The 25,912-nt window shown below is 33.6% G+C and overlaps 3 protein-coding genes across 8 annotated transcripts in view; 2 read left to right on the top strand and 1 right to left on the bottom strand.

Annotated features, from left to right (window-relative positions):
- The window catches only part of rdx (roadkill), a 48,058-nt gene extending 35,895 nt beyond the window's left edge, over positions 1 to 12,163 (top strand). For all 4 annotated transcript variants that reach the window (XM_053747519.2, XM_053747520.2, XM_053747517.2 and 1 more), the window contains 5 exons: positions 1,864 to 2,201; positions 5,297 to 5,538; positions 6,634 to 6,812; positions 8,951 to 9,093; positions 9,425 to 12,163. In XM_053747519.2, the coding sequence (XP_053603494.1) occupies positions 1,864 to 2,201; positions 5,297 to 5,538; positions 6,634 to 6,812; positions 8,951 to 9,093; positions 9,425 to 9,578 (1,056 nt within the window). In that variant the 3' untranslated portion in view covers positions 9,579 to 12,163. The remainder of the gene's footprint in view (positions 1 to 1,863; positions 2,202 to 5,296; positions 5,539 to 6,633; positions 6,813 to 8,950; positions 9,094 to 9,424) is intronic.
- Positions 12,164 to 13,300: 1,137 nt separating this feature from the next.
- Positions 13,301 to 18,299, top strand: Orc2 (Origin recognition complex subunit 2). Of its 2 annotated transcripts, XM_053747547.1 has the most exons (9): positions 13,301 to 13,376; positions 13,477 to 13,527; positions 13,665 to 13,832; positions 14,432 to 14,632; positions 14,834 to 14,922; positions 15,464 to 15,631; positions 16,357 to 16,891; positions 17,307 to 17,540; positions 18,019 to 18,299. In XM_053747547.1, exons 2-9 carry the CDS (start codon positions 13,482 to 13,484, stop codon positions 18,216 to 18,218), a joined length of 1,641 nt encoding a protein of 546 aa, XP_053603522.1. In that variant the 5' UTR covers positions 13,301 to 13,376; positions 13,477 to 13,481; the 3' UTR covers positions 18,219 to 18,299. The 2 variants fall into 2 exon arrangements, with proteins under 2 accessions (XP_053603522.1, XP_053603523.1); XM_053747548.2 differs by having other exon boundaries at positions 13,340 to 13,527.
- A 185-nt stretch (positions 18,300 to 18,484) lies between these two features.
- On the bottom strand, positions 18,485 to 25,466 carry Mapmodulin (mapmodulin). Of its 2 annotated transcripts, XM_053747550.2 has the most exons (7): positions 25,271 to 25,442; positions 22,664 to 23,040; positions 22,318 to 22,406; positions 21,568 to 21,702; positions 21,307 to 21,372; positions 20,747 to 20,869; positions 18,485 to 20,229 (listed from the first exon to the last, which is right to left on the bottom strand). In XM_053747550.2, the coding sequence occupies exons 1-7, from the start codon at positions 25,316 to 25,318 to the stop codon at positions 20,150 to 20,152; spliced, it is 918 nt and encodes a 305-aa protein (XP_053603525.1). In that variant the 5' UTR covers positions 25,319 to 25,442; the 3' UTR covers positions 18,485 to 20,149. The 2 variants fall into 2 exon arrangements, with proteins under 2 accessions (XP_053603525.1, XP_053603526.1); XM_053747551.2 differs by lacking the exon at positions 21,568 to 21,702 and having other exon boundaries at positions 25,271 to 25,466.
- Between the last annotated feature and the right edge of the window lie 446 nt (positions 25,467 to 25,912).

The raw sequence follows: 25,912 nt of genomic DNA, 5'->3' as shown, positions 1-25,912 counted from the left end.
CATTTTGGAAATTCGAATGTGGCTGGTTCGTCGGTTTGTCACTATTGTGGTATATGTAACTGGAAAAAATCTACCCTGAGGCGTTCTAGAAATAAAATACCTTTAAGAAACATGTTATTTTGTTTTACATTTATTGAATTGTGCAATGTAAAAGCCTCAAGGGCTTTGCTAATGCCCTTTTTTAAGCATTATCTTTGAAGGCGTTGTCCCCGAAAATTGTGCCCTTTTTAAGGGCGTAAGTTCAATGCAATTTTAGCAGAAATAACCTTTACCGACGTAGCCTACCCACAATGTTTATGTTACTTTCATAAACATAGGTTTAATTTGCAATTCTGCGAAACGTAGTCGCCATCGCAATAACTCAACAGCTTCATTAATATTGAAGATATCTAACCGTATCTTTCATGATGAAGAGCGGTTATTTATATCAAGATCTGAGCTATAAAAGAGGTTAGGTTCATATTGCATATAATTTTTATATTATTGTTCTATCAGTGGACCACTACCATAATCAAGAAAGCTAACGTGACTTGTCTGATCTAAATCATTATGTTGCAATAGGTATATCAAATTAGTAACAATTAAAACATACTTAAAGCTGAAGAATAAATATTGTCAGATTCGTTAATTGAAGTGTCGTACGAGTACTGAATGCCATGTCATGAATGGCATTAAGTAGTTACTTGTTTGTATCTTGCTGTATTGAAGTGTCATTTACCTGGATATTACAATAGCGTAATAACAGAACAGAACAGGGCATCCTAACCTTGAATCACAAACAGTGTTTACAAAAATGTTATTTGCCATAAATAAGTCGTTAACGCGTTCCTAGTGTGGCCATTTGTTTCCCTAGTGTAAATTAAATAGTGTACAGAGGTGCTTTTGTATTCGTGCGTCTAATATGGTCGAACTATGTTTCATTTTCCACTTCGCACGATCTTCGACATCCCTATTATCGTAGTTCTAAACAAACCCACAACCATGCCATAGAGTTTTCACAATGATGGTCAATAATTTTTTTATCATTATTTTTAACAGTTTTTCTGTCATATGCTAAGTATTAATTTATCAGGAATGCTGCACTCACAGCTGCACTGCAATGCAATCACAATTTATCTCTGTTCGTTGTTGACGTCATGAATGAAACATTGCATTCAAATATTAGTATTTGTTCTGTTCAAAAATCAATGACGTTTAGTCCCATCTTATTAATTCGGCGCTTAGGTTATTTTACGTTTATTGTTTCAGTGTATTTATGGTACAAAATTAGACATACTTGTCATTTTTTCTGTTGGCTCTATACTCCAGTTGTCTGTCAGCGCTGCAATTATACACGAACAAAGGGCCGCCATTCTGAATAGTTTCGAATCCGTTCGGAAGATTTATTGTTTTTGGGAGCCGTGCAGCCGAGCTCTCGAGGACACCTTACGAAAGCCCACATTCGACACATTTATGCCTTTCTATTTATTATTTATGCTTTGACCATGGCTCCCATTGGCAATTTGTATCTTTACAGTACACATAATAAAATTTTTATATTAACAGTTATATTTATTAAACGAACAAATAGCTGTACTAGCTGGCTAATGATTTTTTGTATTATTTCCGACTTTATTCCAAATGGATCAATCTTTAGATTCCCCATTCGTATTTGTTTGGAATTGGTTATTTTCCACTCATTGTAACTGTATTCTGTAAACGAATCACAGACTAGCAGACACGAGCTTTTGATTTTCAAGGAAATGTCTTCCATATATTTTGTGGTATTATTGATTTTTTTTGTTTCGTGCACGTTAACGAATTGTTCTAATTAGTAACAATATTATAAAATTGAAAATAAAATTATATTTTCTATTGTTTCAGGTCAAAGTGGTCAAATTCAGTTACATGTGGACAATAAATAATTTTAGTTTTTGTAGAGAAGAGATGGGTGAAGTGTTAAAATCATCGACTTTCTCAGCCGGTGCAAGTGATAAGTTAAAATGGTGTCTTCGTGTTAACCCCAAAGGACTCGATGAAGAGAGCAAAGACTATTTATCGTTATATCTATTATTAGTGTCGTGTAATAAATCAGAAGTCAGGGCAAAGTTTAAATTCTCAATATTAAACGCAAAGAGAGAAGAAACTAAAGCCATGGAGTCACAGCGGGCGTACAGATTCGTCCAAGGAAAAGATTGGGGATTCAAAAAATTTATCAGAAGGTGAGTACACGTGGACACATGTCCTTATACATTACTGGACACGAGTCCTTATTAGCTTACCATTACTGCATTATTTTGCATAATTACTTATTTGATCGCTATTTGGCGAGCCAGTGTTGGATAATAAATGTATTAGTCTTTGCTTCTAAATGGTATATAGATTTCTATGTTTTATGATGCAGTCAATACATTAGTAGAACATATTGAAATGTAAATATTAAAAACAATTACTTGTCACCCTTATTAAGTTAATACATATATTAAGTAGCGTCAAGTATGATACGCATAAATGCTGCGCTGCTGCTATGCTTACACAAAATTTACACGTATTTTAACAGTTGCAAATTGCTATTTAGTTAAACGGAACAATGCTATATAATATTTACTAGGCAATTAAATGTTTACATTATTGTAGTGTAGAGTAAGAGCCTTATAATAACCATAGTAATAACTATCGCCCTACGTGGGAGAATTCAACTCACATTTTAAAGGGACCCCTGTTTTAGCGGTTTTTGTTTTATATTATTTTGCGTCCGGGCATTTCTACTCAGGGTAGGGGGAGTAGGTTTTTTCTATAAATAGCATTTTAGATCGAAAGGGCTTCGCTCAGGTGCAGATTATTTTTCTGAAATCAGCATGACAGTCGTTAGAACCTATTTTCACTCAGGTCATACTTATATATAAACCACGCCTTAGGATGGCTCTGTGTTTTAAAAATGACTTGTTTCTTTTTTCCAAAGTTTTTCCCTACCTGTGTAATTAATTTTATTAAAGTTCAATTTTGCGAGGAGTGATCAACATGACTTGTATAATATTAATAGAAATTTATATTATATAGTAGGCTTTCATTATATAAAGATAATAAATCTGCTAAGATGTGCTTTAAGAAATCAATCTTCCCCTTTCACCTCTTTTTGATGACGCGAAAACAATTTTCTTCGATCAGAAACTTGTTTTTATAGTCACCTCGGGTAATGACCTCGTGGTATGTTAGCACTTCCGTGTAGTTTTATTTCGGCAGTAAAGTATATTAGAAGCAAGGTTTTTCATTGCCTTGTAAGCCATAACTAAATTTAAAGTAATTTACAGTAAATATAAAATAAAGTAAAACTCTCAAAAATAAACTAGTTAATTTTATTTATTTAACAAGACATCTGTTAATTTATCAGAAATAAAAAACGGTCAACGTGTCGGATTCGCTTATCGAAGGATACGTAAAATTATCAGTTTTTTTTTTCCGGATTTTCGGATGTTTCCTTTATAGGTACATTGTAAAGCCCTTTTTACCAAATTTCATGATTCTATAAACGACAGATACAATCAACGGAAAGACCCATAAGTTGTAATATAATCCCCTTGTGGAATCGCAAAAAATTCGACGTGAAATACATATAATATCTTATGGTCGTGTTATATTTAACACGACCACAAGATAATGCCATGCCATGTTAAAAGCAAATAAAATATTTATTTGCTTTTAACGTGACATGTACAGTTAGTCTTACAAAATAAACAGTACCTCATGCTAGCCATAATGATGATTATATCACTGGCATATAATAACGTCCAATAAGATATAAATTAGGTACAAGTTAAATTTAATTATAAATTAAAACTGTATAAGACTAATGTTATATTAAAATTCAAATGCGCAGCTGAACGTTAGGATATCGAGAAATAGGATGGATACATAACATAAATAGGATATCAAACATGGCACGAGTCTATAAATCGATTAGTCTTCCTTTAGAAGTCAAATTTTCCGAAATATCCACCAAATCAGTGCACCAAGCGAAATATTAGTTCGCTTGGAAATAAAGCTTTCAAACATGGTGGCCTACTTAAACGGAATTTGAGTTATGATCTGAATGCTTCTGAAAATATTTATAAATGCGTTAATCTTTAATAAGTATACTTTGAAGGTCTTGGCTCGAGTAGTATTTGATATTATTTATTATATACGTATACCGACGACCAGTATATTATAGTTATAGCTATATCTATTCCATTCCATATGGTTGGAGCCATTAATGCGTGCTCACCTATATATTAATTGAATCAATTGCGAATTCTATAAAGTGTGGTTCTAATTATAAGTGAGGGCGTAGCGATAACAAAGTTAATTTGAGGTTCAAATATTAAACAGTGAAATTGTTGACACATGCACTGAACTGTGTAACAAACAAAATAATATAAATAAATAAAATGTGTTATTCAATATTAAGTATTGTTTATTCAATTCAATCGTATGGTTATTTTCGGTTTAAATTTAAGGTGAAACTTATCTAACTAAACGATGAATGCAGTTATTCACTCCCCTCACGTTTTCAATTTATAAATATAATTTAGAATCTAAATTACTCCATTTTAAATTGTAATACACAAGGGTAGTCAAGCTGAAATACTACTACTACAAAAATTAAATTTACTGATTAGGACATTGCTATAATGTGACCTATTATAAAATATGTATTATTTTATGAAAACATATACTTATCATAACATAAATAAATGTTTAAATTAATAAATTAGGTACTCTATTTTGTACATTGTCACATAAAGTGGGATAAGGGTAGGCTGGTGATGATTGAATCAAAGATGAATATAAAGCGAATATTACAAAACTAAATCCCAGTGCTTTTGTCACTGATGATGTCATTAGGGGATGTTGAGAGGGTGTAACCGTCATGATCCCCCGTAACTTAATATTTCCCATCCCTCAATATTTTTAGGCTGGCGTATTTTTGTTTCCATCGATACAAAGATCTCTTAGTGTAAATAATTTTGAAACGACGCCAAAACTGTTTAGAAAACACATCAGTTTTGATTTAAAGCTATGAGAAATGTATTCGCAATCAGATTCGAAAGCATATTATTATCCAATATCCATCAACAAACGATTAATTTCGAATCACTATTGTTCAAAACATATCGTACTCCTAGAATGTCACAATAAGTCTGTTGCAACCTATGATTTCAACATAAATTAGTTTATTTAACGAGATAGGTACATAGGAAAATATATAGGAAATACTATTAAATTAAAATCATTACAGTAAATTGCAGATATTCATTAAAATCCTCTCCTTTTCCAGAGATTTCCTATTAGACGAAGCGAATGGCCTCCTGCCCGAAGACAAATTAACGATATTTTGCGAAGTGTCAGTGGTTGCGGACAGCATCAATATTAGTGGGCAAAGTAATGTCATGCAGTTCAAAGTACCAGAATGCCGGTTGTCCGACGATCTAGGAGCCCTGTTCGACAACGAAAGGTTCTCGGACGTCACGTTAGCGGTCGGAGGGAGGGAATTCCAGGCGCATAAAGCTATATTAGCAGGTAGATATTTACATGACTCATTTAGTTATTGTAGATCGGATAAACGGAATACCTTCTTCAAATATTTATTTATCTGCCCTTTATTCAGTATGGACTGTTTCTTATAGTTATAATACCGTGCTGATCTACAAGAAATAATTAAATAAATTTTGATATGTGTATCCGATTACCGATCATTGCTATTCATAGTTTTAGTTGATAATAATATGTAGGTAACGTGACATAAATATTTTTGGTATTTTGCTAACATAAAATTGTTAACATTTACATGAGATTTTCGTGTCAATGGCAGACACAGTTATTTTTTCATCGGAAAACTAGATTTCGTCAGAATAAATTGCTAAAATACAAGTATTGTGCTAAAACAAATACAAACGTAAAAATATTTTTAAAAAGTTCCAAAAATTAATTTCAATCCCTAAGTTTGTACGAAATAAATATTTGTATAAACGCGTTTTTTTAACTAGATCAATGGAAATTGTAATATATAATACGACGCATTTCAATACATAAAATATGTACATGTATTTATGTCGATGCAAGCAAGTAATGTTTTATGAGTAACATGTAATGATTAATTTGTTGCTATCGTACTCGGCGGCCTATTTTATTGTTAACAATAATATTAAACCTTGTAATAAAGGTTCGTTCTCGACCTATAAACCTAACAATGTGTTTATGTTTTATATTGAGAATAACTAAAGGCTCCGCTATTTTATTGTACTTATCACGGTTTAACAACTAGCTCATGAACAATGAGTTTATTGCGAAGTAGATGTTTACTTTATCAAACCGCTTTTGCATCTTATAATATTTATGTGGTGATATCGCTTTGATAAACATCAGAGACTGCATTTAATCATGTAACTTGTCAGTTTCACAAATACTTTTCTCACAGAGTAATACAGTTAATTAAAGTACAAATCTTTGTAATGAAAGGTCAATCAAAGTGATCGTGTCTTTCCTCACATATAACAATGTCGTTTACTCGCATTTTTACAAATCCCGGGTCTCGAGTAATTTGTACTACTTTAAAATCAATTTGAAATGTTTAAATATTTAATTATAAAAATTGTTTTTTCCTTGCTATTTCAGCGCGGAGTCCTGTTTTTGCAGCCATGTTTGAACACGAAATGGAGGAGAGGAAAAGAAATAGAGTAGACATCACAGACGTGGACCATGAGGTTTTAAGAGAAATGCTACGGTTCATATACACGGGGCGAGCGCCTAACCTCGACAAAATGGCAGACGACTTGCTAGCAGCCGCTGATAAGGTAAAATTACATATTCTTCATTACCTATTCTTAACCATGTCACCAGTAATATGTATTATTTTCTGACCCTCCAAATGGAATGACCATATTGACCATTTTAACAATCATACAAATTTTCGATTAATTCGATCTTATGGCGATTGCTTCGATTCCTGCTCGAACCCAAATTTTTCAATTTAATAAAGTTTTAATTTTAATACAATTGAATATATTATAGTGTTACTATAATAGTTTTTACATATTTTTGTAACAACAACATTTTTGTTACATATTTACATGGCTTCGATAAAATATGATTAAATGAACATCTTCCATCCATACCAAAAACAATCATTAAATGTTAAAATAAGTTTCAATGGGATGAACTTGGAGGTAGTAAATGAATTTACTCTTCTGGGTTTAAACATAGATAGCCATATAAACTGGAAGTCGCATATCCAAAAGCTATGTGCTAAACTATCTAAGTTCGCGTATGCTCTCAGAGAGGTAAAAAAATCCACTGACGCTGAAACGGCAATTATCACGTACTACGCCTATGCCTACTCATGGCTTAGTTATGGTACATTTTTGTGGGGCAACGGAACCGACTGTGATAGAATATTTACCCTACAAAAGAAACTTGTGCGCATAATTACAAATACACAACAAACGGACAGCTGCAAACCTTATTTTAAAAAGCACAAACTCCTAACTCTGCCGTGTATATACATCCTACAAGCATGCAAATTTACCCGAAAATATCCCGAGTTTTTCAAATCGCGGAAAGATATGGTAACCAAATACACACTCAGACATCAAAATAAGTTGCAGCTGCCTATTTCACGCCTCCGACTCCACTCAACTAGCCCCCTAGTAATGTCTATAAAAATCTATAATCAACTCCCAAACGCCGTTAGAGAAATAGAAAATATCAAAACGTTTTTACAAAAAGTTAAGGAAATCTTGATTAATAAATGTTATTACACAATTAATGAATATTTAGAAGATAAATTTACACAATAAAAATTAATTCAAATAATTAAAATACTTACTTGAGGATGAACTTTTGACATTAATTTTATTAATATTATTATTATTGTTGACTTATCAAAAATGTATGACTGATAATAGATTATGCCTAAAGATGAAACATGAAGTAATTTATACTTATCAAAAATGATTAAATTTAATAGATAAAATTTATTCATGTTAATAATGTCACTTTACACTGACAAAGGTTCTCTAACATCGACAAATGTGGCCCTTCTCCCATTGCAGCGCCCGTCAGGGTCCTTAATTGCTACTATTTTTATAATGAAGACCTGTATTTGACATTAAGGAAGCAATAAACAATTTGAATTTGAATTTGAAAAAAAACAATTAGATGACTTACTGTACTAAGCGTGTTTGTAGATCGTCGTTCTAATGAACTAGCCGCGTTCTTGCACAATGTAATAAATACTTGGAGGAAAATTGTAACACAATATAATGTAACCTTCGGAAGCTACTTGTACAGATTCTTGCTAATACATCTGTTGTGAACATGAGAGTGTTGTGGTAATAAGACGATTCTTGCCCGCGGCTTCGTTCGCATTTCATTATGCCATATGAGTAGACATTGGACCGGTTTTGTTGCTTTTGGATTGGATGGGTGTTAAACTTAATCAGTAATTATTTATTAAACAGATATACGTTTTGATATTAGAGTACTTCATAGATTTTTTATTAAATGGGTGCTATCGCACTATCCATACAAAACGATATTTTTGTAAATGTACAAGGCATTCTGTTGGTCACAAAGTTATCACGAAATTTCTAGTAATTCGACGTGAAAAATGAGGGTCCAGTTAATAATTAAACTACAGATTTAATATAATGTTTTCAGGTTAGATATAATATTTTAATATGAAAATGCACCCACATAAATGTTTTGTTAAAATATACCAATATTTTTACTTATTGCAATTTATTTGTATACGACTACTTGTCGGTAGGCAACGACTTCCTACCGATATCTGGTAGCTTAAACTTTTACAGTAAAGGTCACGTCAGATTACTTCAGGCTACTTGAATAAAATCTGACACCAGTGTTAGTAAACATACTCGATAAGAAAGTTTGTCCAAAGTATTAATCTAAAGTATTAATGTTTGTATTTCAGTATGCGCTGGACAGATTAAAAGTGATGTGTGAAGAGGCGCTCTGCTTGAGTCTGTCGGTGGAGACCGCCGCCGACACCCTCATCCTCGCCGACCTGCACAGCGCCGACCAGCTCAAGGCGCAGACAATCGATTTTATTAATACGTTAGTATTCACAAGCTATTACTACCTCCGATCTAGTTACTTGGTTACTAACGTCGAATTTCGAAAGCTTTCAGGGTAATCAAGGCAAGGGGCTGAGGGGTGCGGGGGTAAGGCCGCATCCAACGCGTTGGGATTTAAATCAAGGGTCTTGTAGCGGCTGTAGTGCCGTGTCTGCGAATCGTTATGAAATTTGGTACACGGGTAGAATATAAGCTGGATGCTGTTACATAGGTTACTTTTTATCTCGAAACACCCACGAAAGCGAAGTCCCCGGGCGTAGCTAGTGTATATATATTTTTGACAATTGTTTAACCTTTGTATCGTATTGCAGGAGCCACGCGACGGACGTGATGGACACGGCGGGCTGGAAGAACATGATCCAGTCGCACCCGCACCTGATCGCGGAGGCGTTCCGCGCGCTGGCGACGCAGCAGCAGCAGATCCCGCCCATCGGGCCGCCGCGCAAGCGCGCCAAGCAGCTCTAGCGGCCGGCGCGCTCCGAGGGTTACACCTGCCCTGAACTATCGAAGGGCTGAAGAACGGAGCAAGTATTTCATAGAAAACGCCGCCCGGCTGTATGCTTGCATCCCTTTCTGTTATCACCGTCCGCCCGACGAGACACTATAGAAGTTATTGCGATCGTGTTAAGTGTATTAAATCGGAGCGTGTGTATCGTCGAAGCCTCGTCGGCCCTCATTTTCCTCGAAGAACATCGTGAAGGTCTTCCGAATAAAAGGCGGTGGATGTTTCGTTCTGACGAGCCCCGTTATTTACACATAAACCATACCAAAGACGACTCTCTCCTGCGCTCAATAAATCCATGCGATGACCGAATGTTTCAGCTTTTATCACGTGAATTAAATATTACCTATACGATCTGCTGAGAAACTGATAAAATTGACACTCGTTGATATGATTCGGTCCGACCTGGTCATAATTTATAAATTTCAGCGGCCAATGCAGATATATATTAAAATATTGTAAATTGTCCATTAAGACAGTTTCGTAGTTTCTTACGTATCTAGCGGATTTGAATGCGCCAATGGATAATTTTATATTTACAAATATATACAAGTGTAAATGTAAACCTGATGCCTGAAGAAACCGCTCAATAACGGGCATATTTTGTTTATAATCCACCGGTTTATATGAGTAAAGCGCAGATAGAATAGTCCTGAGCGAATTTAGTGAATTGATCCCACGAGTGATGGGACAAGGAGCGAATTCCCGCAAGGTCCCTCTCGCCCGTTATTTTTATTCTACGACAAGGCTGCAAACTGTAATATTATTATTAGAATTTACACAGTGTACCATATACAGTGAGATTCGGAGTGAGTGGCCGGTGGATGTGTTATAATTAGTTGCGGATCTCACGATCCGACCTTTCGTTTACTATGATTGATCTCAACACGATATTCGATCCTAATGTTTTAATTTCTTTTGCGGTTTAGTGTACCGCTTTTATTAGTGTATGTTATTGAAGAGATATGGACGCTGTCTGCGCGTTAAGTAGTGTTGGATGTAGGCTTTGAGTAATTTTATGTATGTCGTTTCTGTAAACATCTCTTGCAGTTATGTTATTGTAAATTATTACTATGTATTAAAAAAAGCTCATGTGGAACAATTTATCCATGTCATTAATATCTATGATTGTCATTCATTAATTAACTTAATGGCGTAACTCTTAAAATACAATGCCATACAGTATAATGTAAAAAAGTCATAATTATTTGAACTATATATGCCCTGTGCAAGTTTTACATTGAAATAATCTTGGTGTTTCATATTATCCCATAGAAATTGATTGGTTACATATAAATGATTCTTAGAAGTTTAAAGGTAGCACTTTTGAGAATTTCGAACTAGTTACGGTAAGCGAATGCAATAAATCTGTGTAAAGTATTGTGGCGCGATTTTATATACATTGTTACTTATATATTGTCCGAAAAAATTATTGCCAGAATGTCATGTTCCCAATTTTTTCATTAACCATCTTATTCTTAGAACCTTTGAAAGCAAGCTCGAACAAGCGAGCGAAATTACTATTTTGCCTGCATTCAGTTGGTATTGTTATGTAACTGCATTCAGCTGGTATTGTTATGTAACAGTGTATACAAATTCACGTCACATTTAGAAGATGTAGGTGACTCGAGTGATTGTAAGAAGTAAATTGAAATTGTTGGTATTTTATATAGATGAGCTACGATCCCACCATTAAAATATGTCTAAGTACTAAATCATAAGAGGTATCACAAGTGGCGCCATGGATATTTTTATTTTATTTGGGTACCTAGTCTCGTAATATTTAACGCCTTACTCTTGTTTTTCGATGGCTGTTCAATTAGATCAACATTGAAACGTTAAACGTTATGGTACTAAGAGCCTCGATTCCAATGGCATATTGTGATTTTTTCCTTCAAATTTCCATAGGTTTAAACACACATGCTTTTGTTTTGTTTTCATATGTAGATAACCTGAATAATTTGAAATTTAAATGTATTGTTGTCGTTAGTTTGCTTCATCAAATTGTATATTATTGCGTGTGACGTCACAACGACGTATAAGTGGCCCTTCATATTGCTCACTAAAAAATTGTATTTAATTCCAAATTATATCGCTTCACCATAACAATTAGATGCATGGCTTTCGTTGGTAGATATAGTATAATATACTATTTATCGAAGCCAAATGCAACCCATGTGTAAAAGTGTTGTGGAGGAGTTAAACATCAATGAATTTTTAATTTTATTTCATTAGATTATTATTTTTCACGTCTTATTATTACCTACTTTATATTATTGATTTTCTTTTAATATTTTTCTTATTTGTCATGATTGTGAATGATGAAGTACCATTCTTTTATAGGGTCTGTAAAAATTCCCAATATTGAATTAATGTACTGTGGCCAATAAATTATAATATTTAATACCATTTTATACCCACTTCCCATTTACATAGCAGACAGATGTTTTTGTGTAATTATAATGTAGTTACAAAAAAATTGTCAAAATAACTGTGATTTTCAAAATTGTCAGTAAGTTGAGCAAATAAATGAAATGATGTAAAATGATTTCTCTTTATTTTGTCCATAATAAAATACAGATAAAACCATGGAATTAGTACGTACTTCCTGAAATGGATAAAACTGAAGATGACGAGGTAGCGTAGCCAAATGGTGCAGGCAGAGCCTTAATATAACTTTCCGGCCCATGAGGTATAAATATATGTATATTGGCGGTCGGTCATGTTCTCGTGTATATATGTATCAGCAAGGTACGGAGTACACCTACAATTTTTATCGAGATCAGCGACCCTTAAATTCGTGATAAGTCTCTATTGTAGGTCCTCGAGTCTCACGACCCATAGACCACAGAACTCACTTACCTCACCGCTCACTCACCAGACCTTTGTCGATCTCCTGTCTGGACTGGTAGGGTAGATGTACTGACTGTAGAGATACCCCAGAAAGAGATATACTATAGACCCCGTCATATCTTCCATTCAGCATCTCAGCATCAGCTTTATATCGTTTTTCACTCATCACGAGCCCGGCCCCGCACGGGGCCCTTTTAAATCTATGCCCGACCCAATCTGCCACTTTGTTTGGGCCAGGAAGTTATTTACGGATATCCTCTGTATTTGCTTACATTCATGCGTTTAAAAAAAAAATAAAAAAAATAAAATAAAAAATATATTAGGACAAATCACACAGATTGAGCTAGCCCCAAAGTAAGTTCGAGACTTGTCTTATGGGATACTAACTCAACGATACTATATTTTATAATAAATACATATATAGATAAACATCCAAGACCCGGGCCAATCAGAAAAAGATCATTTTCCATCATGACCCGACCGGGGATCGAACCCGGGACCTCTCGGTTCAGTGGCAAGAATCTTACCACTGCGCCACCGTGGTCGTCTATGCGTTGTCTTTATAGTTTGGTCTTTCTCGCGCGGCCTATAATCTAGTGATGTGCCGCTGAGAAATTCTCTGTTCTCGAAGATTTCTCTCTTGAGAATTCCCGTAGATTTACAAGATAAATAGGGGATCATTCCCGTTCTGTATAAAATTATCCGGAATGCCTAAGAATATTTTGGGACTGTTTTCGTGCATTCTCGAAAATGTCGAGAACGGACATTGCTAGATTTATTTGTTTATGTGCAGTAAATGCGAAAAAAAAAAAAACGTCAACGTCAAATAAAAAGTCAATAAGGGAAAAAAGTGAACAAACAAAACAAACCGTGCCGCACCGTTGCGTTTGTGTATTTGTACCTATTTTGTAATGCTATTTTGATTTGTATTATTAGATAATATTAACAAGTTAATTAGCCTTTATTTCTATCTTGTTATATAATAATCTTATGTTTTTTGTAAAACAGTGAAAATGGCCAGTGGTTTTCGACTCCGTTTTCCCGCCGATATTAACAAAGGTTACATATTTTAGTTATTTACACTTTTCTTAATTTTTACTTTTGTAATAAATTCTCTATAGATTTATGATGGACTTATTACATAATTTCTCCTTGAATTACTAAAAGAAATTCATTATTTCGAACACCGCTCTCAGGTGATGATACAGATTCACCTACAAGGAGGGGTCTAAGAAACAGGAGCAAACCAAAGAAATATGGAGAATTTCTTGAATTATCACCAACGAAACGCAAGTTCCCGTCGGAAGAGATTAGTTCTGAAGATGAAAATTTTCATGTGGAGCAAGATTTACAGAAGCCTACAGGTTAGTGACAATTTCAATGTCTTGTGTTAAAGTAGTTCAGATAAAAAATTGCTGTACCTACCTATTGTGTTAAGTGCATACAAAAAATACAAATAAATAAAATTTTATTTATACCTTTAGAATGTATATTTTATTTATGTAATTTAGAATATATTTTCTATTCTAAATCTTGGAGTCATGTTTTAATAAAGAAAACATGTGAAATATTTGTGTGATAGATTCTGCTGATGTTCTAACTGTAGAATGATTTATTATGGTTATATTAGGGCTTATTAGGTTCTGATAAACCCATGATTATAACCAATATTCTCCCAGTTTATTCCCAAAAACTCTATATGTTGGGTTGTTACCTGTTTCTAAAGTCTGACATTGTCTGTATTTTTTGCCATTCAACCTCATTCAACCATGCCAACCTCTGTGGCATATTGATCTGCATGCCCATCTGCTATCTGGAGGTACTGGGTTCGATTCCCAGAGCAGGCAAATATTTGCATCTGTGATCACAAATATTTGATGATACAAGCTTAGTGCTTTAATAAGGGTTGAGTGATGTCCATTTTTTATATAATCGTAATTTTAAACATATTACAATTTTCTAGCATTATTCAGCAGCGATGATGTGGAGGGCCAAGACATGTTCAAATTTAAATCCCGCCACACAAAGTATGATTTACAGAATATGGTGAAATCAGCTATCAGCAATTCTCCGAAGTTAGAATCTCCATTGAGGACCGCAAAACGTAATTTAATGAAAGTAAGTGAGGCCACACCAAAGCATGTGAAGGATATAATAAAGAAAAGTAAGTTAATTAAACTAAACATTATTTTAATTAGGTACTACTAATAACAAACCTTTCCTTAGGCTTTTGTTTTCCTTTTTTTATTGTATGTCGAATATTATTGCAATATCTTTGAGGAATTATTGTTATGTTGCATGGGATTTGTGGGATTTGTTGAAAATACTTTATATTTTTATTTATTTTTATTATGTACAATTTCAGGAATAATACGTGAAGTGGACAGTGACAGTGGAGATAGTGATTTTTCAGGTAGCAGCAGTGATTTTGTACCGGATGGAAGTGACCAGGAAGTATGTCTTAATTATACATAACTGCTCAAAATATTTTTGCTGTCCTTGTCCCTGGTGGTTTTGTAATGCCTTGATTTTCAGTAGTTCATTCAAAAGAAACTGCTAAAGAACTACTCATTTATGCACAAACATATACCATGTACTTTATTGTGTACTTATATATTACTGATTAAAAAATATACATAAATTTATATTTAAAAAATGGTAAGCTCTTCTGGCATAATAGGGACCAACACTGATTAAATGAGTTTTTTTCGACATTTTTTCTCACTGCTGAGAAGTTGTATTGAAATCATTATTATTTTATTTAATACACTAGCAGCTTAAAGCTGATGCGTGTATATCACAGCACTTGTGTCTTTAAATGTTCATCAGTCTATTTTTATGTAGTATATAATTTCTGGCTAGAATTCCATAAACACACAACACGGTTTGACAGAAAGTGTCTTTTAGGATTACTAGCACACTGAAATGCTTGGTAAATATAATTTAATTTAGAATATGACGATAAAGAGATGAATTCGTGCAATAATGTGTTTAGGAATCCGATGGTTCAGACCAAAGTGCTTCAGAGGAGGAGACACAAGAACCAGATAAGCCGATGGAGAAGCAACAATTAGTCAGGACGAGGGGCGGCCGGGCCAGAGCGAAAGATTCAGAGTACTTCGTCACGCCGGACAACTATTTCATGATGCATTCTAGCAAAAAGGTAACAATCCTGCTAATATTATAAATGCGAAAGTTTGTGAGGATGTGTTTATGTATCTATGTTTGTTACTCTTTCACGCAAAATCTACTGGATGGATTGATATGAAATTTGGTATATGTGTAGAATATAACCTGGAATAACACATAGGCTACCTTTTATCTCCAAATTCCCATGGGAGCGAAACTAGTATGTAATATATTCATTCAGTCGTATTTAAGAGTGAGGTACTTGACGTTGGAGTTCTGTTCTGGCAGTCACTCTTTACCTTCAGCCACCGTTTAGACTTGTAGATATCACTAGCTCTTTCCCTTGGTCCGCTTATATTTTGATTTCTAATATGTTTTTAGTAAATTTATCATGTCATACAAGATGATCAATCATTATTCCACTTCTGGACTTTCTAATTTTTTATAATAACTGGAGACTCTTGGTACAGGAACATCTACAACACTTTGAATAACGCAAAGAGATGCGAAAGAGCTTGATGCGAAAAGGGAGGAAATTAAAAGTAGACCACCTGCCTCCATACAATACAATTATATTGATGGTATCCTCACATGTCCGCACTGCTCCCCCACTCGTCTACCTCAGCCCCGAGTATCGTCACATAACTTTTGTTTGTATTTTTTTAAGTATACAACTTCGTGAATACATGTTTCCATTCCTGAATGGTCTGGACTGAACTTTACACGGATCACTTTTTCTTAACATATTTATGTTTTCAGATAACAACATCAGATCATACATTAGCGAGGATAAAAAATCTCAACCTAGAAGACAATTTGGACGAGGAAGAAATTCATATTTCTGCAGAACATAAGCAAAAACTATTAGAGTTAAATCAGTCATACGAGCATCTATTTCATAGATGGCTTTACATCCTGAGTGAAAACTTCAGTATAATATTATATGGACTCGGCTCCAAGCGCTCCATCCTCCATCAATTTCAGATGAATATGCTGCAGAACTATCCATGTATAGTTATCAATGGATATTTCCCAAGTCTTACCATTAAAAGCATTCTTGAAACTATAGTAATTGATCTTTTAGAAAATACTCATGTGCCTTCGAATATAGGCGATGTCGTAAATTTGATTGAAACCCAACTTAAAGAATGCGAAACTGAATTATTTTTAATCATTAATAATATTGATGGCACTATGTTACGGAATACCAAAGCACAGAATATTATAGCCAGTATTTCCCAAATCAGTAATGTGCATACAATCGCATCAATTGATCATATCAATGCGCCATTGTGTAAGTATTGTAATTACTATATATTATAAAAGCGACTCTCAAAAATATTATCTCCAATATTGGCTTGAGATACATTTATGAGTGAGAACAAAATGATAGAAGACCAAACTTTTCACTCTTCACAAAATTTTGTTATTGAGTGTGTTATTGCTAACACTGGTGGTAATTTATATGAATAAATCATGTGGCTTATGAAATAGATGTAACATTATTCTTGACATTTGAACCTAAAGGAATTTTAGTAGGGCCACGTTGCCGCTTCTCGCGTCTGTTCGTGATAACCTTAAAAACGATTGCTCGGATTTTCAATAGAAGTGTATTCCTGAGGAAGGTTTAGGATTATAATTTATTTTTATCCGAACCAAGCCGGGACGGGCCGCTAGTAAAAAATAAATCACATTTCTATTATTTTCAGTATGGGACCACTCAAAACTTAGTAAGTTCAAGTTCACCTGGTGGGACGTAACGACGTTCTTGCCATACAAAGAGGAGACCTCTTACGAGAATTCCCTCATGACGCACCGCAGCGGAGCGCTGCAGCTGTCCTCGTTGCGAAGTGTCTACCAGTCCCTCACCTCCAATGCTAAGGGCATATTCAATGTTATTATAGAATACCAACTTGATAATCAGAAGCAGACACATTACCAAGGTAAGGTTCTTACGATATATATTAAACGTAATTCCTGTTTCTCTATGTCAAGGAAACTGTTCAAGACAGAAACTGAAAGTTTAAGTTTGTTTGGAATAACTTTTTTATACGAAAAATCTGTACCAAACAACGGGAAAAGTATATATTACAATACAGGTGACTTTTAATACATTGGCAATATTTTGTCTACATGCTCAGTCCATGTTTTTTAGTATTATGTAACTCCGAAATCGCGTAAAAAATCAGCTGTTCTATACAAAATGAAATAGGTACCAACCTAACTTGTGGAAAATTTATGGATCAGCAGATTTTTTTTTCGCGGTATCAAGGTTGCTTACGAAAAGTTGTTGCTTAATGCTTGCAATAATCATTGGCAAGAAATCACCCTTTATAAATTGATTTTATAGATGACCTTTGATAAGAGAAAGGACTAAGTTTATTTTATCATGATCTACTTGAGTGTATGGTTTGCTTCCAGGGCTTCCTTTTAAGGATCTATACTCGAAATGCAGGGAGCAGTTCCTTGTGTCCTCAGACCTAGCGTTGCGAGCCCAACTTACAGAGTTTTTGGATCACAAGCTAGTGAAAATGAAGCGTAGTTATGATGGCAGTGAAAACCTCATCATACCTATAGAAAATAGCCTGCTGCAACAATTTTTGGAACAGCAAAATAGCTAATTTATTATTAACAATATTTGTACTCCAATTTATTTTCACTATTTATCTATCTTCTATTCTTATTAAACATTTAATTTAAAATTGTCTTAATTTCTATAATAACAAAAAATTTAAGAACGGATACACTCTTAGGTTTCCTCTTTTCTTATTTCAGCGGACGGCAGTAAAGTATTTTTTTATAATGAGTTGGGTATATTCCAAAGCAAATACCATAATTTGATAATATAGAAATGGAACGACGGCTTTGTAGAAATGAAACAAAAAAATATGTTTAGCTTTTATTTTACAATCCCAGAAATAAAGTCTTAATAGGATTATATAATATATATCAACAGGCCAAGTTGTAAATTACTTAAACTTAATGACTTACATAATATAATAAAATTATTAACTAAAATTCTTCTCAACATATCTGGCACGTTCACCATGACGCATCAACCAAACATTTCATTGATATTTTAAGTGCATAAATCGCTCTTTTAGTTTTAAAAGATTGTAGAAAAATACTCTCTGAATTCGTCAGACGTCAAAGATTTGATCTAATAAATCGGATTATATTATACGCCCTCTGGAATTGATAAATTTATTAGTTATCATTAGTGAGATTACGAACTTATAGCAGACTCTTGACGAGATCGTTGCATTGGTAGAAATCGCAATCATTCACTTTGAGGAAAACATATCTGCATGAATGTATCTAATTATTATACTTCCTTATGACAAGTTATTGCCCGAACACAAGGTACAGTAGCTAATATACTTGTTACTGGGTAGAAATCGAAGTTTTGTTAAAATATTTTTAATTAGTAAAATACGAAATAGAAGCTTTCATTCATTTCTAAATCCACTTGTACTTTTAACTAAAATAAACGCACAATTTCTCATTTGTATTAATTTTGAAATATTTCAAGACGGAATTGACATTTTAGTTATTGTGGTATGTAAATTTTGTATTATGTCATTTCAGTCTAATTTGGTCATCGTTAACAGGCGGAACCCACATCAAATTTAAGTTTTATATCTGGGCATGAATCATTCACTCTTTTACTTATAGCTAATTAATATAATCCATTGAAATCGTAGATTAGAATGAGAGCTATTTAATCCTAAAATCATGCACTTCCATTTCAATGATTAGACTAAAATTAAGCATGTCAATAGAATAAAAAATGATTATTACATAAACAATTTAATTGAAACATTAACTCTCGGACAACAAACTACAGATTTCACACAATAGACATCAACATGAATCAATGATAGAAAACATTTTAGAACCGCTCGATATCGAGACATAACGCTAAGTGAAAGCTGAGCCTCTTGCAGACGCGGCCAATCTCACGAATGACAACTTGCGGAGCTCACTACCACCCACCATTTTGTCTAGTTCTTACTTCCATGAGAGCACGAGATGCGTTTTATAGAATTTGGTGCTCAGGAATAAATAAATGTAAGACGTGCTATACTCATGGATTTCATTGCATCATTATTGCTGCAGTGTATATTGATATATTACTATAATAAAGCAGTGTCTGGGAATATATTACTATTACTAGACATATCAAAAGTACAAATATACCTGCTGCTAGGTTTCGCTCCTTATAAATTTACAAAGACTTCTTTCTAAAATTGGTGTATTCAGAAGTGTAAGCAATTAGGACTGTCTTTAATGCATAGCATATTTTATAAACCGTGCCTAAATATACAATATATTTAATTTACTTTTTTTCAAGCATGTTATATATCCGTTATTTTAGAGTCAACATTATAGACAGGAAGAGACATCAAAAAATGTTATCAAAAATGCTAAAAGAAAGTAAGAACTAATAATGCGTGGAGGTAGGTGGGGCGGTGTGTCCGATGCTTATTGTCCGACCATCGGAGCGCTGTACACTTACGAACTAGTAAGATAACTCCGCTTAAGGCAACACTCAGTTCTCGTCGTCTTCGTGTTTCCGCTTTTTACCCCGGGTGCTCTCCTCGGGTTCGCCGTCTGCATTATCTTCTCCATCTGTAAAGTTCAAGAATTTACTCATTCATAACATTTAGACAGCCATGCAGTGGCAAGTAGTCGCATATACACTAGTGAACTAAACTGTCCGCCAATGTGCAGGTTTCCTCACGATGTTTTCCTTTACAGGACGCAAGTCAAGTGGTGGTATCTATAAAAACTACTATACATGGGTCAGATTGGTATGTAGTACTAGTAGAATTCGAACCTGGAACCTTTGATTAAGGGCGGACGGTATTTTAACCTGGGCCACCACCACTTCAATGATCTATTAAGTTGTAATAGTATTAGTATGTAGGCTTTTTAATTTTTATTGCACAAAATAAAATTTGAAAAACTTTAGGCAAACAAAATATAAATCTAATATTCAATCTTTGCGTTTTGTAGATAAAATAATATTTATTATTTTAAGTCTTTACATAAACAAATCAAAGGGTAAACAAATCATTTTGCAAAATGCACATTTTGTGTCAGACCCAGATGAACAAAAGATAAGATAAATTTTAAAAATGTGTACCTTGGACTTTGTTGTTGTGGTCTCCGTCTGCATCATTTTCTCCCTCTCCGTCCTCATCAATGTCCTCCTCCTCTGAGATGTCAGACCCGTCTTCATACAATGAACTTGCAGAGCTCTCTTCCTCTGTAATTTTTGTAAATTTCTTGTAAAGTCTCTTAAAGCTAACACTGGTGTCAGATTTTATTTAATGTATGTGTGTATTTAATGTAATGGAATATCATTAATTTTACAAGTTTCATCCATTTCTATCGGTAATCAAATCTTGCAACCAGAGTTGAAATTTGCCACTTTGTGTCGCTTCTATGATGCATCATTATGATACCAACATGGTGCACACAGGATCAGCTCTCAACAAGTGAACTCCTCGACAGTTTACTGTACGGACAGATTTGTCACGCGTTGGTTGCAACAATTTTTTTCTGATTACAATAAAAGTTTGGGGTAAAAATTACATTTTTGTAAAAACATGTTTCTACCTATTGAACACCTAACCCACCTAACTATGAAAGGGCAGTTGTGCAAGTGCTTTAATAAGTCCAAGTAAAGTTTTTTGTTATTACCGAGATCGTCCTTGTAGACTGCACTCAGAGATATATCCTCGTCCTCATCGTCTTCCTCCTCAGAACCTGTGAATAAAAAAAACAACAAGTAAGTACCAGAAAAATGTCATAATAAACAATTAACATTAAAATCCTTAAAAACAAACAGACGGAATTCGAATAAATTATGTAGGTAATTAAAGAAATATTTGGAATAAAATAAAATTCACATAAACACAATTTTCCCCATTTGTTAGCATCGTTACAGTAAATAACGCTTACTTTTCAATAGATACCCCATGTGGAATAGGAGACCATAAACGGTGTATAGCAACATCGGCAAAGTTGTCCTGCTCTCATCTGGCCTTTCAGACACACTATCATCAATCACCAAAGGACTCAAATCTATGTTCAGATCTGGAAGCCAGTTTTAAACAATTACTTAAAAGACTTCAAGTTTTACATTTGAAGCCTCAGGAAAGTTTTGATAATCTACTTGTGTCTGTAATGATTTCATCAGCAAAATAGCAAATGGTAGGAATAATGATATTGAAATATTATTCAGACAAATTGGGAATCATTAGCGCCTGCTTTACCACTAGAGATATGAAAGTGGTTCCAGACCTCCATATCCACTCGTGGATGTCGTACGAAGCGACTATAAAAAGCCTTAATAGCTGGGGGCAACAACAGGATACCCAAAGTTGTGCGCGATCGGACATAAAACTACAGTCGAATCTTAAAAAATAAGTTATTTTTCAATAATCGTTACATATGGCGGATCCTGGGCTTCGTTCCAGCCAAAAATATAACCAGGAATAAACTCAGAAGAATGAGTAAGATGGCAAGAAGTTGAATGTTCAAGCAAAATGTCTATCAATACTTCTATTTAGGATGATTATGCATAATGGTTAGTAAAAAACACCCTACTGGTCTGGTAAACTTTTGTATATCATCAATTTACCAACATAATTATCATGAGCATTATAAGTTTGAATTGGCAAATTTGACTGGAGTATATTAATCACTAACCATCTTCACTGTCATTGTTTCCATTCATCTCGTCTTCCTCCCTTTCTTCCTCGTCACTGTCATCAGCTTCCCTGTCATCTTTGTCAAAACTGGAAAAATAAGTCAGTAATTCAGTTTTTATTTATGTTTTGATCCATGAAAAGGTGTAAAAGGCCATAGATTAAAAATATTTTTGGACTAACTAAAGCAATATACATTACATTTTTATAAGTATGGATATATATACATGTCTTATAAGTATAATGCAGTTGTCAAAATAAATACCAGGATATGCATGCAAGCAGTATGTATTTAGGGCAATATTTTTTGTATATTCAAATAAAAGGAAAAAGTAATGTTTACATACCCATCCAAATATTTAAGTGAAGGATGCAATGCAAAGACTTTATTTCTGTAATCATCTAAACCTGTTACTTCATTATTGAATAAGTCAAGATTCTTTAAATTTTTGAACTCCTCCAATGGCTTCAGAGACTCTAGGTCCTTAATTTTATTTCCTGATAGATTCAGGTGTGTCAGTTTTGGGCAACCATTCAGGAAGTTTAACCCATTAGATATTCTGTTGTCAGAAAGCTCAAGTTTCCTTAACTTGGGAAGCGGTGGGAAACCTTTCAATGATGTTAGTCCCACATTGTTTAGACTGAGTATTTCCAGGTTGACATACTTGTCTGTGAGGCCAACAATACTGGTGCTGCGGCAATTGTCCAAATTTAATTCCTTTACCTGTTGAAGAAAAATAATAAATATTAAACTCTGTAATCTTTGATGTGATGACTTTGCTGTCACTCTAATACACGACTTACCTACCTTCACACTGAATCTTGAAATCAGATGGTGTCTGTGAACTAGTGTTAAACAGACACCACAACATATTTTTTTAATTATTGTGTGTGAAGGTTGATCATAACCAAATGGCACAGTCAACTAGATATTCACTTATCCTGCTTGGATCTTTATGTTTCCAATAAGCTTAAAAGAAATGAATCTTCTTCATCAGAAGAACTATCAAACAGTACGGCGTAAATTAAGCTATGGCGGTCTGTTAATAATTCCGACTCCACCTGATAGTATCTGTGCAATATGTTAACTTGCAATTCTTTTATTCATAAGAAATTCAATGTCCAGTTAAAACTATTTTTGTTAAAATATTTTATCAATTGTTCTTACTGTAGTAATGTTCTAATATCTGTGGTATTCTTACACTCTTATTTATTAATGAGTTGATATTTTTTAACTATGGTTTTAAATTTTTTATACCTAATAAAAATTTAGTTTATAGAAATAAGCATATAAATAAATTTTATTTTTTATTAATAATTCCATCTGTGTTTTAGGATGTGAACCAATACAAACAGGTAGATAAGTTATGTTCCTAGTTACTACTTTTTGTTTTTGTAGAATGCTATAATCAGCAAAATATTTTTACTACCATACTATCTGCACAATATATTAATGTAGGTACATTAAGTATATTTAATCTTTATTTATCTTTATTGGAGATTGCCATCCCCATGTAAAATAATCAATTGTTAGTAACATTATACATCGTACATTGTAGGTGTAGGTACACCCATAGGTATACATAGACACAAGTAGGTTGTACAGGAACAGGAAGTGGGTTTATAGAAAGGCATAAATGCATGTAAGCATTTACTTCATTAATAACTAAAAAATTGCAGAAGTCGTATCAGTTATTACATACAAAATTACAAAAAGATTTAATGATTTTTATGAAATTTGGGCAGCCCCAGTTATGTTGTAAGTAAAAATAATGGTAATGTAACTGGCTTCGAAAGTATTTCTCTAAGTCGAGGTCGAGGATACTAAAACGTCAAAATGGTGTGAGTTGTCAAAGATACAGGCGTAGTTGGCAAAATCAAAGAAATAAGTGATTATTTCGCGGAAATATTCATTGAAACATGATAGGCGTGTGTTCATATTGGATTTTTCATCACGCTAAAAAGTTGTCGTGTTATAATAGCCGAGTTACATGAGATAATCTTATAATTTGCAATGGCGGATGACACGAATTCATCGCGACGCAATAAAAATGGCCGCTGTATTGGTAAGGCGTGCGTCAATATTCGAATGCAAATGTTGAGTGTAAACTATAGTAAATTTTACCAAAATGAATTAAAAATTAGATATTAAAGCTATTATAACCGTTCATTAGGCAAATACATGTCAAAAATTAATAGCCTCAATAAAAGGTACTGAGGTGAAAGGGCGCGAAATTATATTTTGCTATGAACCGATTTACACAAAGCGTATTTGATGCTTTTATATAATATTTATAGTGTAAGTTTATTTTAAAATTAACTCTGTATAAAATTAACCACGATCAATAGGATATATAACAATAAACACTTCAACCCACTATTTTCTATTGACATTGACAGACTATAATCAATGAGCCCTATATTTTTGAAACGCAAAGGGTTTACAGTTGATTATACAATAATACTATGTAATAAATTGTTTATGATATAAGTAGATAACATTCAACAATTAAGCATATGCACTGTATAACTTGTAATATCAAATTCCACGTAAAATCGCAAGTTTCAACACTTAACCTCAATGTTGGAATATTTACAATAAATATGTAACACATACACTTACGGGTGATATTTATCTTGTGTAACGTAGATTTATCTATATATTAGCATACATTGATCACTGAAGTTGAAAATCAGAGTGGAAAGCAATATTAACTATGTGCACATGAATGAAACGTAACAATCGGTAATGGCTAATTTTTGTACACAATATAGCCACATCTCCATTTATGAGTAGATTATTAGATAAAACATACTGTATTGAATCATGTAATATCAATTGAATTAAAAATTTCATAAGATACACAGGTATATTTCATTTCTTACACCTAAGTACCTCATGAAATACGTATCGACAAAACATTCCAATACAACAAAAAATAAACGAAGTTTACCTGTGAAGGATTCCTTCCTCTGGATTCTAAGGCGACCCTCTTTTCCATCTTATCGAATCTATAGATTTACACTTAAATACACTTATAATCGCCTTTACAATATTTCTCAAGCAACTATATCACCAAGCTTGGGTTTCAAAACAGAAGGAAACTATAGATACACGAGTGACGTCGCCAGTAGCGCTGCCTGGCGGCCAATTCCGGTAACCGGATGCGAGATTGTTGAGTTACTTTATATTTATATTTCATTCATATTACTGTGATTAAAATAGTTTTTGTATGATTTGTTTCTAATAAATATTTTGTTATTATTTAGAGTAATAAGTGGTGATATATACATTATAGCATTATTTCTTTCTAATTAAAAGTAAACATTTTTGTTTCGGAGGTTGGCACTTCTGTTACTGTTGCACGTCCGTTTGTGGATTGGCGGGATTTATAAAAATGAAGTAGTTTTTTTATTTTGTTATTGTGAAACCGGCAAAGTAAAGTAGCAGTAGTGAGCATGAATGGATTCCTATTGAAACGATATCGTATGTTATATTTACCAAATGTATTGATTAATGTACTCTTTGTATCCACTTACATCTAATACCAAAACTCAAGTCATCATTGTTCGATTGGTCATTATAGAAATAAAAA

This window comes from Plodia interpunctella, chromosome 7 (genome assembly GCF_027563975.2).
Source record: "Plodia interpunctella isolate USDA-ARS_2022_Savannah chromosome 7, ilPloInte3.2, whole genome shotgun sequence".
Classification (NCBI taxonomy): domain Eukaryota; kingdom Metazoa; phylum Arthropoda; class Insecta; order Lepidoptera; family Pyralidae; genus Plodia; species Plodia interpunctella.
This window is presented reverse-complemented; position numbering and strand designations above follow the sequence as displayed.